General features: G+C 43.3%; 1 protein-coding gene across 2 annotated transcripts in view; it reads left to right on the forward strand.

Annotated features, from left to right (window-relative positions):
* AP2B1 (adaptor related protein complex 2 subunit beta 1) overlaps nucleotides 1-19,989 on the forward strand; it is a 143,301-nt gene that overhangs the window by 73,151 nt on the left and 50,161 nt on the right. For both annotated transcript variants that reach the window (XM_088446385.1, XM_088446386.1), the window contains exons 8-13: nucleotides 2,675-2,795; nucleotides 9,068-9,163; nucleotides 9,586-9,701; nucleotides 9,849-10,014; nucleotides 10,563-10,661; nucleotides 17,970-18,229. In XM_088446385.1, the coding sequence (XP_088302511.1) occupies nucleotides 2,675-2,795; nucleotides 9,068-9,163; nucleotides 9,586-9,701; nucleotides 9,849-10,014; nucleotides 10,563-10,661; nucleotides 17,970-18,229 (858 nt within the window). The remainder of the gene's footprint in view (nucleotides 1-2,674; nucleotides 2,796-9,067; nucleotides 9,164-9,585; nucleotides 9,702-9,848; nucleotides 10,015-10,562; nucleotides 10,662-17,969; nucleotides 18,230-19,989) is intronic.

Here is a 19,989-nt window from a genome sequence, read left to right on the forward strand (position 1 = left end):
TACGAGGAGTAGCATACTTTTTATCTGGGGTCTTCCATGCTTCCTCTACCAGATCTGAAAGATCCTGAGACACTGGGAAACAAATGACCCTCTTACGCCTCCGCTTAAATGGCCCTTCCGCCCTAGCTGAGATGTCAAGGTCCGGACAGTCCAAATACTGTCGTACTGCCATAATAAGGTCCTCTACGCCCTGACTTGAGGCAGAGTCTGAACCTTCCTTGTCGGGCAGAACCTCCTCTTGGAGTTCCCCCTCTTCATTTTCTTTGTCCCCCTCGGGGTCTGACTCCAACAAGACACTGGATGGAGGAAGACGCTTATGCGTAGTGCGTAGTTTAGACTCCTCAAAGAAGCGTTCCATAGATGCCGATACTTTCTCGACCCGTAGCGCTAAGCGCTCCATGGTACGGACCCAAGGAGGATTAGGACCCTGGGTAACCACCCTCTGCAACAGCAGGCGGTGAGGGCAAAACAGGCGCTGCTTGAGCTAATTCCTCTCTACGGCGGAGCAACGTCACCAGGTCAGAGAGTGAACGGCTCATAGCCTGAGCCCATGCTGGCTCCCCCAGCTGGCTGAGCACACGTGGGCCCCAGCTGACAGTCCATACACAAAGCCCCTGCATGCAGTTGTCCACAAAGCAATTTCAGCGTTAGTGCCAAATCCACACCTTCCCACCTACAACCCTGTGGTCCAGTGTCCCCCAGCCTGGACGAAAGAGAAATGCTTTTTAGAAGTCTGCAAGTGCCTGCTGGTTGCTCAGCACTAAAAGACTAATTATTTAACCAATTAAGGCCGGTATCCAATAAGCCATGACAAATTTTCAGATGCAAAAAAATTATTTGTTTTTTCGACGATTTTTGAGTCTTTTTCGCTGGTTGTTATTTCATGCTATCCAATTAAAACCCCTTTTTTTACTTCCGAAAACGTTGTTTTTTTCACGAAAACACACAGGATCCGTGAAAAGACATGGACCTATGTATTTTCACTGCTGCGATCGGGAGGCAGGCAAAACCAAATCCACGATAACTGCCGGCATCAGGGCTAATTGGATAGCCCCAGCCGAGCGAATTAGCCGTGGTAATTTATCACGGCTAATTGGATCCTGGCCTTAGTGGTTAATATTTTTTCCAAAAACCGCCCAGACAGTATAAGGATTTTTAATGATTGAATTAGGACATGAGTATCTATTTAAAACTTATCCAACACGATTTTATTAAGAAACTATTTTTTTTGAAACACATAACGTTAAAACGTTAATATCGATTTAATGGAAAAATATCGACCGGCCATATATCGGAATATCAATCATTGGACCATTGCGACTTTACATTTACCCATCGGCTGCTCTTTTCTGCAGCTGCCTGGTGGGGATTATTGTCGCATTACCCGATCGGCAGTGATTGGCAGCACGGCAGACATGGGGTAGGGGGGTGCAAGGATGCAGAGAGGCCGCGAGGACCCTCTGCCATTTGCTGCTGCTGTAGGTTTTCTTCCGGTCAAAATGTTTGCGACCATGTCAAGTAACACGGCCTGACGTGGTCACAAATGATGTGACCACGCCAGACAAGTGGTGAATCATGCCAAATTGTGTAACACTAGCTGATTGCAAGCCTAACAGGGTTAATGTTAAATGGACAGGTAATCAAGTCCTGGCACATAAGTGCTTATTTCTGTAATGGTTTATTAGATTTAGGTGTGGGTGGACATAAGCTGGGTACACACTATAAGATGTGTAGTACGTCGTGGATCGAAACAATATATATCGTACACATCGTATTTTGTGTGCGTCACATCAGTCATTCCTGGTTGTCCATCGCATTGTCCCATCTGCTGTACTGCACGTCAGATGGGACGATGCAATGAATGACGCAGTGTAGTTACATGGAGCATGTAACGATACATTGTGCCATCGCATGGTTCATCATGCAGTCTGTACGATGTATCATTACATCTGTTGCCGCATCGCTTGGTCGCACAGTTGTATAGTGTGTACCCAGCTTAAGACAGGAAAGAGATTCTGTCCAAAGTGTTCACGGATCATCATCTAAATCCTTTGTCATTAATTTGACCACAGTTGTTACAGTTTAATAATATTATGTGAAAGTTTTTACATTTTTGGGTGTTTAAAGAAATAATGTTTCTGAAAATGCATTTCTATAAGTGTCTTGATTGAGAATAGTTCATCAGAAGCGCAGTAGTTTTTTATTCTTGGTGATTTGTTAAGATAGTTATGTAAGTTTCTATCTAGATTTTAAATTTTATCCCATTTTACCAAAATAGCATCTGTTGTCACACCGGATACATAACTGGATGTGCAGCTATAGGATTCTCTAATGTTGACGGTTCGGTTTTTATGCACATTAGCTGGGGACTGTTATAGTGTGCACCCCTGCCTGATTTCTTCTTAGGACTACAGGATGGGGTAGAGCAATGAGTGTAATAGAATATTGCAGGGAGTTATTAATGCTTTGGTTAAAGAAACGGATGGTGGCTGTATACAGTATTTGCTGCTTTTTCCCAGCATCTAAAGGGAGAAGGCATTTAGATATCTGGGGCAAATAGTAGCTGCAATTTAAGAAATTAAGCAAGTAGGTCAGTATGGTATATTAGTAATTTTTATTCTACATTTTAGTAAAGGTGGAGATGACTAACCACTTGCACTTTTCCTCATACCAGGCCAGAGATCTTGAAGCAAGAAATCAAGGTGTTCTTTGTCAAATACAATGATCCAATTTATGTGAAATTGGAGAAGCTGGATATTATGATACGGCTGGCATCGCAGGCCAACATCGCTCAGGTTAGGGTCACTGTACCTCTTCAGTCTTGTTTCATGTAATTATTCCACTCTGATTTCTGGGGCATACTTTCTTAGCTGTGGTTAAAATATGAAAACCAGTGATATGTGTTTGATACTGTAATTTCTGTTGTAGGGTTATTGCTGTAAATAAATGTGATCAGAAAGCACTGCTGCCACTAGCAGTGCTAACAAACAAATTAAATTTTTAACTGGCTACACCACACCATATCACTGCCACAAATTAATTTTAACCTCTTTACATGGAGTGTAGTCATGTCATGTGACCGGCAGCCGCAAGGGTTATTGTTAGGTTTTGGGGGGAGATTAGGGTTAGGCACCCCTAGGGGGGAGGGATAGGCACCCACAGGGAGAGGTTAAGGTTAGGCACCCCCACGTGAGGGATAGGTTTAGGGAGCAGTAAGGGGCGGTTAGGGTTAGGCACCCCTGGGGGTAGGTTAGGGTTAGGCACAAGGGAGGAGGTTAGGGTTAGGCACCACTAAGGGAGGGTTGGGGGGGGGTACAGGGGAGGGTTAGGGTACTTACCTGCCCCAGTCGGGATCTTGATCTTATCGGGCATCCGCTGTCGGGATTTGAACCGGCTAAACAGCCGCTGGCATTTCAGTCTCATTCCCTTTACATAACCTATAGTTTCACAGTTTGCTAAATCAGTGCAATTATTTTTCTTTTAGTACAGCTAAACATATGTTAGTACAGAAAGCTTGTAGGTAACACTCTGTTAAGGATTACCTTGCAGCTTTGTTTAAAAAGTTTAAGGAGCAGATTCAGTTAGCTGCGGGTTGATTGGTGCGTTCTGTTACCCCAGGTAAAGCACCCTGAGCTATTGAGTTACAGACCCATGTTCAACTCGCAATCAGCCCTAAGACTGCAGTTAACATACATTTCTTTTGCAACCAATCTGGGAGACGTCATGTTCTGATGCTGTAGAGTACCTTGACCTGGGGCCACAGGGCAGAACTGGCTTACACTAGAATGAATGAAACTAGAAGGGTGAATAATATTTCTCCTCATTCAGTATCACCTATCTGAAGTATAGGAGATGAGAGTAAATCTAGGTTAACTAAGTATACTACCTGGCATACTTGAACAACCTAGTACAAGTGAGTGCTTCATAAGTACAGGATAGATCAGTCCATAACACACTACAACATTTGTGTCTGCAATAGCAGCTACAACAACTTGACAGTCAGAACCAGCCCTAAACACACATGGTACGTGGTGAGTGAGACTGCATGCAGGAGTATTGGTATAGCAGACTTCGCTGATGCACAGATCTTGCTGTGGGAGCCAGACAGCACACTGTTTACAACAGGTGAGCAGATGGTAACTCTTTGCTGCAGAATGGTGAATGCTGATTAAGGGCTCAATACACTGCATTCAGATAAAACAACGTAGAGAACTGGTATAGATATTGCAGCTCAGGATCTGGAAACCGCTTCTGTCACTGGGGACCAGGAGTCCTTGGAGTCTTGTTGTACTGGCAATGGACAGGTGACAGAGAGCAGTTTAAATAGGGAGCTCTAGCATAATATTGGATGTGCAAATCATGTGCATCGTAGAGACTGAATAGCTGAAACTACTCAGATGACTTCAGGCAAGATGGTGGTGTGCTTGCTTTGCCGATCTGCAGCTACAGGAAATCCTGACTGGCCAGCAGAAAGGCACCAACCAGTAAATCGGCAGCACCGAGTAGGGTAAGAGGGGTCTAAGCACTTGATTTGTGACAGGACCGTGCTCATCATAGGATGTAGAGAGCGCTGTGAGGAGTTGGCACATCCCATAATCCCCACCGAAGTTAACAAGAATTCAGTTTACAGTTTACTTCATGCGCCTGAGGTAGTAGGCACCATCATTGTTTCCTGCTGAAGCAGCTTCTGTGAGTTTTTTTTTTTTTATTCCCTATTTTTGGAGAACCATTCGTTTTTTTTACAAAGTTCCTCACAAGGGAAATGTCTCACAGGTATCCGGCTAGAAGCATACCAGTTACAGTTGTTTTGGTGGTCCGGGCGCTACTTGCCGAAAATCCCAAGGCTGTGCACCTGGACCCGCGGCTACGTTACACAGCGCAGCCCCATCTCTTTCACTATTATTGAAATGGAATGTGCAGTGGTCCTCCATCTCTGGTGCGTGCCGGCAGTGTAAATAATAGTTGGGGCCTGAGGGGAGGATACTGGAGGACCTTACACAGTGTCTAATCCCCACTGTCTAGGTCAGTACCTGCAGTTAGTTAGCTTTTGCAGGAGGGAGGGCCATCCATTCCCAGTTTTTTCCAGGTTTATCAATAATTTTTTCCCAGTACGATATATCAGGTGGATTGATGCCCAATATAATATGGCTATATTTCTAAATCGTTATATATCAAATGGAAATATCGAGTTTTGGAGAGCACAATTGGCCATCCATGGGTGTCCTTTCAGGGAGAGTCCGATTTCAGAGGTTAGTAAAGTTCAAAGGGACTAATTATATTGGAGGGAAAGCAGACTCTATTGTTGCAGCACCTTCTAAGGCCTTCCATTTTGCACCAGATCCTTCCTAGTCTTCCTTCCAGGAAGACTAGATTTAACTGTGCGCAGACTGGTATTACTGGTATTAATCGAAATTACTGGCTTGCAGACAGGTGTCGATACTCCACTGCATGCGCTTGTTGTGGAGGATGGTGTCCTGTTTTAAGACTGTTCCCTATACACACTTTAATTCTTGGACTTTTCAGGCCCAGTTGCTGGCCCAGTGGTTCATGTCAAATCCCCATCTGGTGACTCAGTACTTCAGACTGTCCCCGTTGACTCATTAGTCTCTACTTTAGTGGCTGGTCAGGAGTCACTTCAGTCTAGGACAGCATCTGTTGGTGGAAACATGAACTATAATAACAACGGACGCTAGTCTCTCTAGTTGGGGAACAGTTACATTGGGTCCTCTGTTTCAGGGTGTTTGGATCAGAACCAAGACAGGACTTCGCATTCATATACTCGAGCTCTGGATGATTCGCCAGGTTCTGCTCGCAGTTCAGAGCGCTCTTCAGGGCAGACCTGTGAATTCAGTCTGGCAATGCCATGGCCTTGGCATATGTAAACCACAAGTGTGTACCTGTAGTGCAAGATTTTTCATTGGGCACAGAAAGGTTTGTTCCAGTGATATCAGCGGTGGTCACCCCAGGAGTAGAAAACTGGGAAGCCTACTACTGTACCTCAACAGACATGCCATTCACTTAGGGGAATGGTCTTTGTATCCCGAGGTGTTCACCTAGTTAGTGTAGCACCAAGGGCTGTACTTGATGGTCTCTCGTCTCAATCACAGAGTTCATTGGTATGGGGCTCAGAACCAGGGATCCTCAGACTGTACTGGCAGATGCCTTAGCAGCACCATGGCATTTTCAACTTGCATATCTTTTCCCGTTAATTCCTCCGATTCCCAGGGTTTTCAAGAAATTAAGGCAGAGAAAACTCCCTTCATCCTGGTGGTCCTGGATTGGTCTTGGTATGCCAATAACCTCCTATTGGCAGCAGTACCACTGTGGTGACTTCCTGCACGCAGAGATCTACTCAGCCAAAGTCCCTTCCAGCACGCAGACTCAGCTGGTTTAGATTTGACGGCATGGCTATTTTAGCCATGATGCTCTGGGCTAAGAGGTTTTCTGACGGGGTAATTCAGACGATGATCTTGGCCAGGAAACCAATGTCTTCCAAAAACTGTAATAGAGTTTGGAAGCTATGTCACTTGGTACGAAAAGAAGCAGGTTCATACTTGACCACGCATTTTGTCCTTTTTGCAGAATGGACTGGACAAAGGCTTAAAATTGGGTTCCTTAAATGAATAGGTTTCTGCCCTGTCCATTTTCTTTCAATGGGGCGAATTCAAGTCGGTGCGATGTTGAATAGCTGCGGGAGGGAGCTCCAGAAGCTATTCAATACACCGCGCTGTTTGGACGGGCAAAGGATTTCTTCTCGCACCCCCCCTGGGGATGCGAGGAGAAATCTGACAAAAGTGCCGGGCGCGCAGCTGCTTTACTGCTTAGCGCGACGCTAACAGCCGCGCGCCTTGCACTTTAATCAGAGAATGCCGGTTCTCGCGCCTTAACACCCTTGTTAAGTTGCGAGAACCAGCATTCTCCGACATAACAGCGCACTGAATTTAATAGCTGCGGAAGCTCCCTCCCGGCGCTTTTCAATTCAATATTGAATTGAATTCCCCCAGAGGAAGTTGTCTTCTATGCCCGAGGTCCAAAATTTTGATGTTCACACACCTTATGTGCCGCTGTATATGTTTTGTAGCATGTCCGTGTTCCAGAGTGTATTGTAGATCATTCTACTAGCTCAGTGAAAGCCTCTTTAGTGTTGCGTTATAGTACATCGATGGAGTGTCAATGGGGCGTTTATGCATGATAGCCACCTGTTCATCAGATTCAATGGACGGAATTCAATTGTTTTCGCGGCCCGCATCTCCCGTCTAAAGTGACAGGAGATCGCGGGCAGCTATGCAATTGTTCTAGATTTTCGTGCTGATCGCGCCCAAAGTGGTCGGGTTTAGCTGAGTAAAGCAGCTAAACCTGACCAAAGTGCTGGGCGCGATCGCGAAAAGTGATGTTTGGGCGCCCAAACATGTCACTTTTCGCACATTTCAGCTCTCATCCCCCAGGGGCTGCGAGCTGAAATGTAGCGCTGGCAGCTGATCGCGCCCGACAGGAGCAAGAATTTAATAGCTCCGTCGGGCGCGATAGGGGCTGGAATCAATTGAATTCCGCCCCGTGGGTGTTTATGGCTAAGGAAGCCAGCCTTGGGTACATAGTTATGGCTGAGTGTACCCTCCCATAAGGACAGCTTAGGAACAACCCCCATGGGGAGCAGTGTCCCCCAGATTGGATGCAAGAGAAAATTGGAATTTTGGTACTCTGTTAAATTGTTTCTCTTAATCCACCTGAGGGACACTGCATTCCCTCCGTTGTTGTGTTGTCTGCTACATGTGTCTTCACTCTTCGTGTGTGCATAGTATGCTTCAGTGTGTTTTTTTTCATTGCTGAGCTCCCTTTTATGGCTTTATAAAGTTTATCTGAAGTCGTCAACAAACAGGGTTAATAAGCAGCACTCTCTGAGTGGTGAGCAGCTCGGTAAAGATAATAGTGTGTAATATGAGTACAGCCTAATAGGCTGGGACCAAGCGCTGTAAATCTGTGTTTCTATATAGGAAAAATGTGTATGTAAGTAGAAAAATAGGATACAGTAAGGAGATAGAGATAAAAAGATACATTTAAAAAAAAGGGAAAAAATTTAAAAAATTTATTAAAATGAGAGAGAAAAAAAAAAGTGCAGATAAAATAAATAAAATAACATAAATAAAATAAAATAACAAAAATCTGTGGATGAGAAGAGAAGCGTCCAAGCGAATACTAGCTGGAGGAGGCAAGACCCCATTAGGAACGAAGCCGTCGTCTGACATCATCACACCGTCCGCGTCTCTGCCGCACACCACTGGAAATCATGGTAAGAAGAGGAGCAGCATCCACAGGTAGGGTCAGTTAGGGACATCCTCACCCACATCAGCAAGACCGCACAAATCGGTCCTCCCATCGGTGCACCAATCAGTCCAAAAAGAATGTAAACATTACTTATATGCATGTGGTTATTAACCACTACTTTTTAATTTGCTGACTGCCTGTTGCTATAATTGTAAATTATTTATCTTTTTTTGTTATTTTATTTTATTCATTTTATTTTATCTGCACTTTTTTTTTTCTAATTTTAATGAAATGTTTTCATTTTTTTCCCCTTTTTTATTATTTATCTTCTCTCTCTATCTCCTTACTGAATTCTATTTTTCTACTTACATACACATTCTTCCTATATAGAAACACAGATTTACAGCGCTTGGTCCCAGCCTATTAGTCTGAACCCATATTATTTGAAGTCATGTTAGCTCCAGTGAGGCTTACAGGATCACTTCAAACTTTCATTTCACTTTTCCACTTGGACAGCTCATGGAATACAAATATTGTGTAGAGTGGTTTATAGTATTGCATTCTTGTATTGAATCATCCTGTTTAGATTAAGCGGCCATTAGCCTATTCATCTCTGTAGTCTGCAGATGACTTGAAATCAGAAATATCGCATTGCAAGATGACACCATACTGTTGAATATTCTTGAAACAGTATAGAGATGAACATGTTCCTCATAATAACCTAGATGTTTTCATTTGCTGTACTATTATTATTGAATCTAATGCTCTTGTTGGGTGAGTGACCACCATTATTTATTTCTGTCAGGTATTGGCTGAGCTGAAGGAATACGCTACTGAAGTGGATGTTGATTTTGTCAGGAAGGCAGTGCGCGCCATTGGCAGATGTGCCATCAAAGTTGAGGTAAGGTGTACACCACAAATGCTTACTTCCTAAGTGAATATCTATTACATTGGTTGCATATATGAGAATCTGCTAGGCTATGGTTTCATTTGATTGTCGTTTTATGGATGTATTGTTTTTACCTAGAGTTTTATTGTATTTTAGAGTTTGGTAAAAAGTATAGATTCACTTTTAATTTCCACAAATGTTCGTTTACTATTGGATCCATCTTACACCAATTTTCCCATTACCTTTCCTATCTTTCTTCTGATCTTTGGGGGGTACTAGATAAATTATTTTTTTTTGTATTTATTATTTTTTTTGTAATGATTATAGAATGGAAATCACTAAAAAGATAGTAAAAACAACGCAGTACGTCTGTCCCAGCAAAGATTCCATTGCTTGTTGAGCGTCGAGCACAATATATGCCTCTTGTTCCACAGCAATCTGCAGAGCGCTGCGTGAGCACCCTCCTTGACCTCATTCAGACAAAGGTGAACTACGTGGTACAAGAAGCTATTGTTGTCATCCGGGACATCTTCCGCAAGTACCCCAACAAGTACGTCCTTCCTAAAAAAGATATATAGGTGGATAGTCATTTTGAAATTAAAAAAAAAGCTGTATTCAAGTAATGCTATGAAATGATTGGGCGCATTTAATATAATGTCTGAATCTATGAGCATGTGTTTTCAATTGTGTACGGCAGATATGAAAGCATCATTGCCACTTTGTGTGAGAATCTGGATTCCCTAGATGAGCCTGACGCCCGAGCTGCCATGATCTGGATTGTAGGAGAATACGCTGAGCGCATTGACAATGCTGATGAACTGCTGGAGAGCTTTTTGGAAGGATTCCACGATGAGAGCACACAGGTAACTCTCTACTGTGCATAATTGTGGCCATCATTTCATTCTGTCTTGCCAAACTGGTGGCTCATGGCCACACCTGTGTTCTCCCAGGAGTAATACTTGAGATGATTAATATGGTAACTGAGCGGCAGTGGAAGAAATCAAGTGATATCGGACACTGCTTGAGATTCAGGTAACGGCTGTCAGTAGATTAGGGAAGGATTGGTGATTACTGAGGAGGAACTACTATTATTGGGCATTATTACAGTGACTTTATTGGGCATTGGTCATTACAGTTACTGCTGGTATATTACGTTGCCTTACTGTGACTCTGATACATTTTACTGGACATTACATTATCTTGTAATTTGAATTCAGATTAAGATATTGTAAATTTGGGACCATTGAAACTTGTTGATATTTAACCATTAGTACCTTTGTATCTGACATGTACTGTTATGAACTTAATCAGTAAGGAAAATATTTTTAAACCTTTTGTTTCCACAAATACCCTTTCTGTTGCACATATTTTAAAATTTATTAACATAGACAATGATTCTCTTTTTCTGTAGGTGCAGCTCACTCTTCTGACTGCCATTGTTAAACTGTTCTTGAAAAAACCATCAGAGACGCAAGAGTTGGTACAACAAGTTCTAAGTCTAGCTACTCAGGTACTTCAAAATGCTATTTTGTAGCTTATTGCCTATTAAACTGGACCACCTTGAGGTTAATGGGCAGATTCAATTAAAAGTGATATTTGAGCGGTGCAATTGGGACGGCGTAGGATCGGTGCCTTTGGGGCGGCGTGTGAATGATGATAATAGCGCCCATCATCGCTCCTATGTCGTCCCAACATCATGCATATTAACTTGCACTCCCATAGGGGTGTGCAGGAAAATGTGCGATGTTGGACTATTTTATGTACGTGATGTGCACCCATACATTGTGCTGTAACATGGCATTTAATTGAATCAGCCCCTTAATGTCATGCAGTTAATCGTTTATGAAAGCAAAGTGAACTTTTTTTTTCAGATTTCTTTTTGCAATTAATTTCTCCACAAGGGAATATGGGAGGTAATTAAATTGAGTCATTGCATGAGATTGAAGGACATCATTGCAGTTCAAAGTGATTAAAATTGTGTGGCCAAAGCACATGCGAAATCATGATTTTCAAAATGACTTATAAAAGTCAACTACTGTAGCTTCAGCTGGGTACACACTATACAGATATATCTGCAGATGATGGTCGTTCATACACACTGAACGGCCATCATCTGCTTCTGGACGTGGGTCGAGGGCATGTCCGCCCCCCTTCCCACGGCTGCAGCTGCATGTGTACGGGCCAATATACCTAGCATATTGTCATATAGCTACAATTCATTGACCATGACCGGACACTGACCTGTCTTCTGCATCATTGATACCATGTGGGTCCTGTGTTGAGACATTTTATAGAATGATGGCAAAGGATTGCAAAGCCTTTCACCATTAGCAGTGTAAATAATAATTTCTCCTTCATTTACTAGGGGACACTGGAGCTTCTGACAGTGGGGTATAGATGGTGGTTTGAGTAGAGCCTGGCACTTTAAATATCTGAAAGTGTGACTGGCTCCTCCCCCTCTATGCCCCATTAGCCACAGTTTTCACAATGTGTCTGAGAAGAGAGGCACCGGCGCTGGTTTTCAGGGCTATTTGCAAATCTCCGGGAAGGGGGCAGAGCTTGCTGACGTCTGCCATGGTTCTCCCAGAGAGCTATGCGCCACCTCATCCTCCTCCTTCTTCACTGCACAGTGGTGTTGGCGTGTTCTGCTCACTAGGAGCGGCTCCATCTTCAGCTACACACAGAGCTCCTCTTCACAGTGAGGAAGGGGAACAGAGAGACAAGAGGACAACTAGCTCCAGCCTGCAAAGGGGTCTGTGAGTGCTGCAGTGGGGTAGCATTATTTCTTTTTGTAAATTCTGCTTCTCCCCACTTGTTTCTACATTGGGTAAATTAGTTGGGTAGCAGTTTTTTTTGTGTGAATTGTGCTCCTTCCCACCTTTCTACTTTGAGTAGCTTTATTATTGTAATTCTGCTCCTCCCCATCTGTTGCACTGTATGCCTCAGTTTACCTTGTCTATGTCAGGTCATCTGCAAGTGTGTGTTCGCGCGCGCTTGTCTGTGAGTGGGTTAGGATGTCTTCCAAAGCGACAGACCAGACTGCTACACAGAAACTGTTTGCCTGCGCTAGGTGCAGAAAGAAATTTACCCATGCTCGCTCTGAAGGGTCATCCCTGTGCAATGCTTGTGAAGCGGAGAGTGCTAACACAGCACAGACTGTCACACCCTCCTTAATAAATAGTTTGGAATTAGTTATCTCAAGGATAGAAGATAGTATTTCCAAAACTCCTCCTGTGTGATTTTTCACAAAAGGGTTTCCAGTCAATCCTTTGAAACAACTAGTTTTGCATCAGGTGATCGACAAGCTTCTGCTGGCCGAGGTTCCGGTCCCTGTTCCGACTTCTCAAAGAAACCAGGGATTTTATTCCAATCTTTTTGTTGTTCCAAATTCGAAAGGGTTAGTTTACATTCTAAATCTCAAGTCTTTGAACCAGTACCTCTCCTTTCACAGGCTCAAGATGAAGTTCCTCCATTCTGTGATTGCGGGACTAGAAGCAGGGGAATTTTTGGTGTCATTAGACATCAAAGATGCCTATTTACATATTCCGATTTGGGAGCGTCACCAGGCCTTGCTCAGGTTTGCCATCAGGGATGCTCATTACCAATTCCAGGCCCTGCTGTGCTGTCTCTAGTCAGCTCCGAGGGTGTTCACCAAGGTGATGGCAGTGATGGTGGCACTTCTGTGCTCTCAGAGGGTGACGATTGTCCCTTACCTGGATGACCTGCTCGTCAAGGCTCCGTCGGGAGAGGTCCATCTGCGCCAAGTGTCCCTTATACATCAGTTACTTATACAACATGGCTGGGTTGTCAACTTCCAGAAGTCTCAACTGATGCCGTCGCAGAGACTTCAGTTCCTGGGTATGAGTCTGGACATAATTCTGCTTCGGATCTTCCTGCCGATAGACAAAGCTATAGAGCTGTCCAGGAGTTGGTTCGCTTGGCGCTTAGGCCGAAGAAAGTGTCTGTGCATCTTTGCATCCGTCTCTTAGAGAAGATGGTGGCTTCCTTTGAGGCCATCCAATTCGGCAGGTTTCACTCCAGAACATTTCAATTAGATCCTCTGTCTCAATGGTCGGGTTCCCACCTACAAATGCATTGTCTGGTGCTCCTGTCTCCTCAGACCCGCATAACCTTAATCTGGTGGCTCTGCACGGACCATCTGGTAGCGGGTCCACACTTGGACTCTGGTCACTACGGACGCCAGCCTTTGTTGATGAGGAGCTGTGGTCTTGGACAACCACTTCCAGGGACGTTGGTCGCGACAGGAATCCATCTTACTGACCAACATTCTCGAAGTACAGGCAGTCTACAGGGCCCTGATTCAGTCTGCTCCTCTTCTACAAAGACTTCCGGTTCGGATACAATCAGATAACGCCACAGCAGTGGCATACATAAATCGACAAGGGGGAACCTGCTGCCGTCTAGCAATTAAAGAGGCCAGCCGCATTCTTCTGTGGGCAGAAAGGCACGTTCAGGCCATCTCAGCAGTCCACATTCCGGGAGTCGACAACTGGGAAGCAGACTACCTCAGTCATCAGGATCTTCACCCTGGGGAGTAGTCCCTTCATCCCGAGGTCTTCCTTTAACTAGTTCACCATTGTGGTGAGGCCACAGATAGATCTCGAGGTTTCCCGGACAAATTGACAGCTACCCCTTTACTGCCGCAGGACCAGGGATCCAGAAGCGATGGGAGCGAATGCCTTACTGATCCTTTGGCCGTACAGCCTTGTGTACCTATTCCCACCTTCCTGCTTCTTCCTTGGCTTCTCAAGCGGATCAAGCGCGAGTCGTCCTCAGTCATTCTAGTGGCTCCAGTAACGATACTGACTTTAAACCTCTGAACAATCCTGCCTATACCTTCTAAACCTTTTTACGCTCCTGCCTATACCTTCTAAGTTGACGCTATTTGCGTGCGCAGTCATACAGTAAAATAAAAACCTTCAGATATTGAAATGTGTTTCCAACGCACAAAGTGTAATATTCAACATAAAAACAGTAGGTTACACGCTGTGATCTAAAGACAATATAGCGCAAAGAAATTATACAGACCCAAGGTACAGTTATACATACGCACGCGCACTGGGACCAGTTACCGGCATCCATAAGAAACCTCCATCAACAGCATCAGCATGACGACTCCAGATTGGAGTCAGTACGCACATTTATACCCTTGCAGGGATTGGGAATACAATAGGTAAGTTTGGCTTGATTCCATTGGTTCTTCTTAAAGTTGTCTTGGTTACAGGATCATTTATTGGACAATTTCAAATGGATACAAACGGTCTCCAACCTCCCTTTGTATCCTTTTTCCCGCCGCATGCAAATCTAAGCTGCTAACATTACACAGTACATTTTAGTGTTTTAACTCTCTACAATCCTTAAGTTGTGAATGCATGTTGCGGTCTTCTCACCGATGATACCGGAAAGCTGTTGAGACAGAGTAGATCAGTACGACACTAAAAACGGTTTACTTATCATGTACTAAACCTTAGTTGTAGAAAACAGTCATTTCTTTAAATGCTGGCTTTGTGATTGAATTGAATAATAATAACCCTTTTGCGCTACGGATCTATTGCTTTAAGTGTATGTATGCAAGGGAGAACGACCTTAAATAGCGTTGTGCGTCTGGGGGTCTGTGGGGTACTTAGCGAGCAGCACTAAGCTGGAAAGGTATCTCTGAGTGTATGGGACTAAGTCGGTATTGGTTGTGTAGGGATCGTTAAAAAGCTGAACGTGCTTATAATTAGCTATTTTGCGTTGTGCACTGCTTAACATCGCGTGTATGTGTTAATGTGAATGCAGGGAAAACACCACTAATTTGCTACTTTTTAGTGCTGTTCATATTTAAGTCTGTGGTGATTTTAATGTGTTGGAAAGGCATTTTTATGTATGTCAGACACCGTCGGTATGTGTTTGGGGAAGATTGTTAAAAAGCTGGCCGTGCTACTTATTAGCAATTTTGCGTTGTGTTTTTGGCTTAGTCAGGCTTGGTATTCCGATCTCCCACTCTGTCTGGCAGACGAACCTTGGCCTCTTCCACTATGGTCGGATCTTCTGCAGCTGCGTCCATTCGTGTACCTGGATTTATGTCTGCTTCATTTGACGGCATGGCTGTTGAGACCGCCATCCTAAGAAGAAATGGCATTCCAAGAGCGGTCATTCCTACTATGCTTCTAGCCAGGAAACCAGTGACATCATTGTATTATCATTGCTTTGAAGGCTTATATCTCTTGGTGTGAAGGACGTGGATCTTCCACTTCCTCTTTTCATTTGTTGCGTCTTTTTCTTCAAAAGCGGCTTGACTTGGGTCTACATCTACTCTTTACATTTTTTCCAGCGTCGCCTAGCTCCGATTCCAGAGGTTTGGACCTTTTTTCAAGGGTTGCTTAGAGTTCAGCCCCCCTTTGTGCCACCCACGGCTCCATGGGACCTGAACTTAGTCTTATCATTCTTTTGTCAGCCACGTTTGAGCCTTTGGAGGACATGGATTTGAAAATTTTAACTTGGAAGGTGGTACTTTTATTGGCCTTTGCTTTGGCTTGGGGCTTTGTCCTGCCATTCCCCTTACTTAGTTTTTCACGAAGATCGGGTGGAACTGCGTAGCAGACCTTCAATTTTGCCTAAGGTGGTCTTGGCTTTTAACCTAAATCAGCTGATAGTGGTATCGGCCTTGTTTGACTCTTCTGGGGGTAGTGGACTCCCTAGATGTAATGTGGGTGCTTCGACCTTATGTGGCCCATACTGAAAGACTAAGAAAATCAGAGGCTCTGTTTGTCCTTTCATGGTGCAAATTGTCGTGGCTATCCTGCATAAAAAATAGACTTTGGCCAGGTGGATTAGTCTGAGTATTCATCAGACATATGTTGCTTTTGCTAGGCCTCCGCCTGTATCCATCTTTGCGCAATCTACACGCTCGGTGGGTACTTAATGGGCAGAACGTAGAGGTGCCTCGGCTTCACAGCTTTGTAGAGCTGCTACGTGGTCTTCGTTGAATACTTTTGTACATTTTTACAGGTTTGACACCTTTGCGGCATCTGCCTCGAGTTTTGTTCGCAAAGTGTTGCAGGTTGTTGTTCCGCACTCTATCCCCCCCCCCCCCCCCCCCCAGGAGAGAATCTTTGGGATCTACCCAGTGTCAGAAGCTCTAGTTTCCCCTTGTGGATAAAGGAGAAGACAGGATTTTGGTACTTACCGTTAAATCCATTTCTCCGATTCCACAGGGCACTCTAGACGCTCGCCCTGTGCTTCTTACCTGCTTACCAGTTAATTGTTCTGCTTCAGTTCTGTTGCAGTTTGGTCTGTTTTAGTTGTGTGACTATTGTGTTCCTGCAGACTGTTGTGTTCCTGTAGTGTGTTGGTCCTATTGGACTGAGTGTTCTTATTCCTATATCCTTCTCTGTCATTCTGCCTGTTCTCCGTCCCCTCTCGGACTCTGTTCTTAAAACTGGTGCGTAGAGGGGGAGGAGCCATCACACTTTCAGATTTTTAAAGTGCCAGGCTCTACTCAACTCACCGTCTATACCCCACTATCAAAAGCTTCAGTGTTCCCTGTGGAATCGGAAAAGATGGATTCAACGGCAAGTACCAAAATCCTGTTTTTAAATATGTAAAATTGTATTGCAGAAAAACACTTCCAGAGTGACCCTTTAATTCAGAAGTTGGGTAAAAAGTCCAATTTATGGCCTGCATTGTGCGCTTCTACTATTGGTGTCCGGATACAGCATGAGTGCACTCTGTTTTTCTAATTAGCTATTTTTTTAAACCAAAACTCTTTAAGTAGTATGGTGCAGAGTAATTGCTGTAAAAATGAAAAACTGACTGCAATATGCCTGTAACTATGGTATGTTTATTCTGGTGTCAAGGCTCTGAAATATAATTTGTCAGGTTCAGGTCTTTGCTGTACCTGAAGAGAAGGTAAATCTGAGAGTCTCTCTGCAGCTGCTTTAAGCGCTAAAACTTCCAATCCCTAAAATCCTTTAAGATCCTGTTTTTGTTTTTTCACTTCTCTTCTCCTGTCTTTTTTAAATTGAAGAATTTTAGTCAATGTCTCTATGTACAGTTTATACCCAGCACACTCATTTGGTATCTTGGGTAAAGTAATTATGGGACCATTGACACAGAAGCTTGTTAGGAAGGTACGAGAGAGAATCTAGGTTTAGAGTAGGTTTAGCTCTTCTCACATTTCTAGGTTATATGGTCTTACATGCTTCACACCGTTGGATAACTACCTATCCTTCATTCACTGATAACTCTCCAAACCACCAGAAACCTCTTCTTGAACTTTCCAAACTGATTAGTTGGAGGTTCCAAAGACATCTGGGGCTCTTTCTCCCTGTTACATGTTCAGTAGAGAGAGCTGCATACAACTGTGGATGCTTGTGAAAGGTTCTGGGGTAAGATAAATAGAGCACCTAGGTCATGCTCCCTGTTTGCGATTGTAAATACAAAGCATTATTTGATCACTCTGTAAAACTATCTGGAGATTGTTCCTGCTACAGTGGAGGAAGCCGTCTGAACTGGTATGGTTTGGCTGACAATCATGCTGTTGCTTGTTCTTCTAGTTTAAACTTTAATACCTTTTTTAAAATTACTGTTAAAATGAAGGTACACATTAATCAAATTGAGTTGATAGATGGTAATACAGCTAAATGTAACTTCATCTCATTATGTAGTACAAATTGTTCTGCCCTTTACAGTGACATATTTTGGCAATTGCTTTAAGACTAATGCATTAAGAACTTGATTTTAATATTGCACCGTTGATAATCATATTTAAGTGTTGTATTTATTAAGGTCACACGTGTTGCTTCTACCTTAGGATTCTGACAACCCCGACTTGCGTGACCGAGGATACATTTACTGGCGTTTACTCTCTACTGACCCTGTCACTGCCAAGGAGGTGGTGCTCTCAGAGAAGCCACTGATCTCTGAGGAGACTGACCTCATTGAGCCCACATTGCTGGATGAGTTGATTTGCCATATTGGCTCTTTGGCTTCAGTTTATCACAAACCACCCAACGCCTTTGTAGAAGGCAGTCATGGAGTTCACCGTAAACACCTGCCAATCCAGCATGGAAGGTGAGTGTTGTGACCTTAGCCGGTATATAATGTGCTATACAGTATATATCATACTCATTGAAAACATTGATTTTATTTCCGTTAAGTAATATTATTATTTACATAATGGAATTGGATACAAATTTTAAGAGGCAAACACAAGTATTAAAATTTCAATACTCATTTGTGGCTCTTACAGGTATTTTCAAAACATTAGTACATATAGCGTAGTGTACCAAGTGTTAGTGTTGTGCATGTTGTTATTGATAGGTCTAACTATGAGTATCAGTCATGTGGGTTCCACTCAATAGATAGACATTAAAAACGTAGACAATAGATATTACAGGCAATAGGTCGACAGGGACAAAAGGTTGACACCTTTTTTTTTTTTTTTTGTTAGGGTTCGGCACTAGAAGAGATGGTTAGTGTTAGGCTCTTACCCCAATGGTTAGGCTTCGGCAGCAGGAGGGGGCGTTAGGGTTAGACAACAAGGGGAGGAGGGGTAAGGTGAAGATTAGCGTTAAAAAAAAAAAAAAATCTGTCGGCCTTCATCCATGTTGACCTTTTCTCTTTCGAGCTTTTGTCACTATCGACCTTTTTTGCCTGTCTATCTCATTCTTGTCTATCTTTTATACAAAACCCTGTCATGTGGTGTAGAACTTTGAGTTTGGTCATAATTGCATTTGCATCATGGGTAACTTGCTCATGGAGTTCTTGAATGTTTAATATAAGTGTTGCAGTGAATGTCTGGAATACAAGAGTTTCCAAGTAATATGTAAACACATATCACAATGGTGAGCCGAATTATAGGCAGTATATTAGTATTGCTACTTGCTGTGCTGGAGCCATGGGGTGTGATTTTGACCCAACGTTGGAACTACATGGAGTTTGTATGTTCTCCCAGTATGTATAATGCAGGTAGTTTTCTCAGTGCAAAGACATTCTCTTTGGTTATTGTCTTCTAAATGGGCTTGTGTGTGGCTTTCTGTGAATCTAGTAGGCAAATTACTGTGGCAAATACATATATGGGTGAGTAAAGTTTTGCCCTTTTACAGTATCATGGAGTACGTTGGTACAGCATAAATTGATAGGTAGATTTAAAATGTGCAGAGATTTGTACTTGTGAAGTGTTGTGTTTGAGTGTATTTTAAAATAGTGTTAAAGCAAAGCTGGCCAGTGTTTGTTTGTTACATGCAAAGGCAGCCAGTATTATCACTGCATGCAAAATATATAATAAATGCATCTGCAACATTATTTGTTCCAGGAGCAAACTGCTCCTTTTTTATTTGCTCCTAACTCGGAATCCAGCTCAATGTCTTTATTTTACTGTGTTCTCCAATACCCCTTTTCCACTGGCCTAAATACCCAGGTTATTGCCGTGTGAACTGGGGTAGCGGCTCAGTGGAAAAGGCTCCTAGGAAAAAATCCAGAATCGACCCTGCATTTCTTCCCAGGTCTCAAGCAGGGTTTTAAGCTGGTAAATCCCTGGTCAGGCTCAGTGGAAACGGGTAACCCGGGTCTTCCTACCCTGGACTGGTTTACTGAAGCAAAAGAATATCTCACCCCCGTACAAACTGTAGTTTTTACCTCAGTATTTAGATTTTTAATGAATTTTGACACTGGTTCTACTTACGGTAGTATTGCAATATTGTCGGTATTGATGAAGCTTCTTTTATTCCATGTTCTTTTATCTATACAGAGGATAAGAGGGGACATAGACAACAAAACTATACTAAGGAAGAGAGACAACTACCATCCAACTAATGAGTTTGCTCCTTATT

This window comes from Taudactylus pleione, unplaced genomic scaffold, assembly GCF_031769625.1.
Source record: "Taudactylus pleione unplaced genomic scaffold, aTauple2 ptg000397bl, whole genome shotgun sequence".
In the NCBI taxonomy this organism is placed as follows: Eukaryota; Metazoa; Chordata; class Amphibia; order Anura; family Myobatrachidae; genus Taudactylus; species Taudactylus pleione.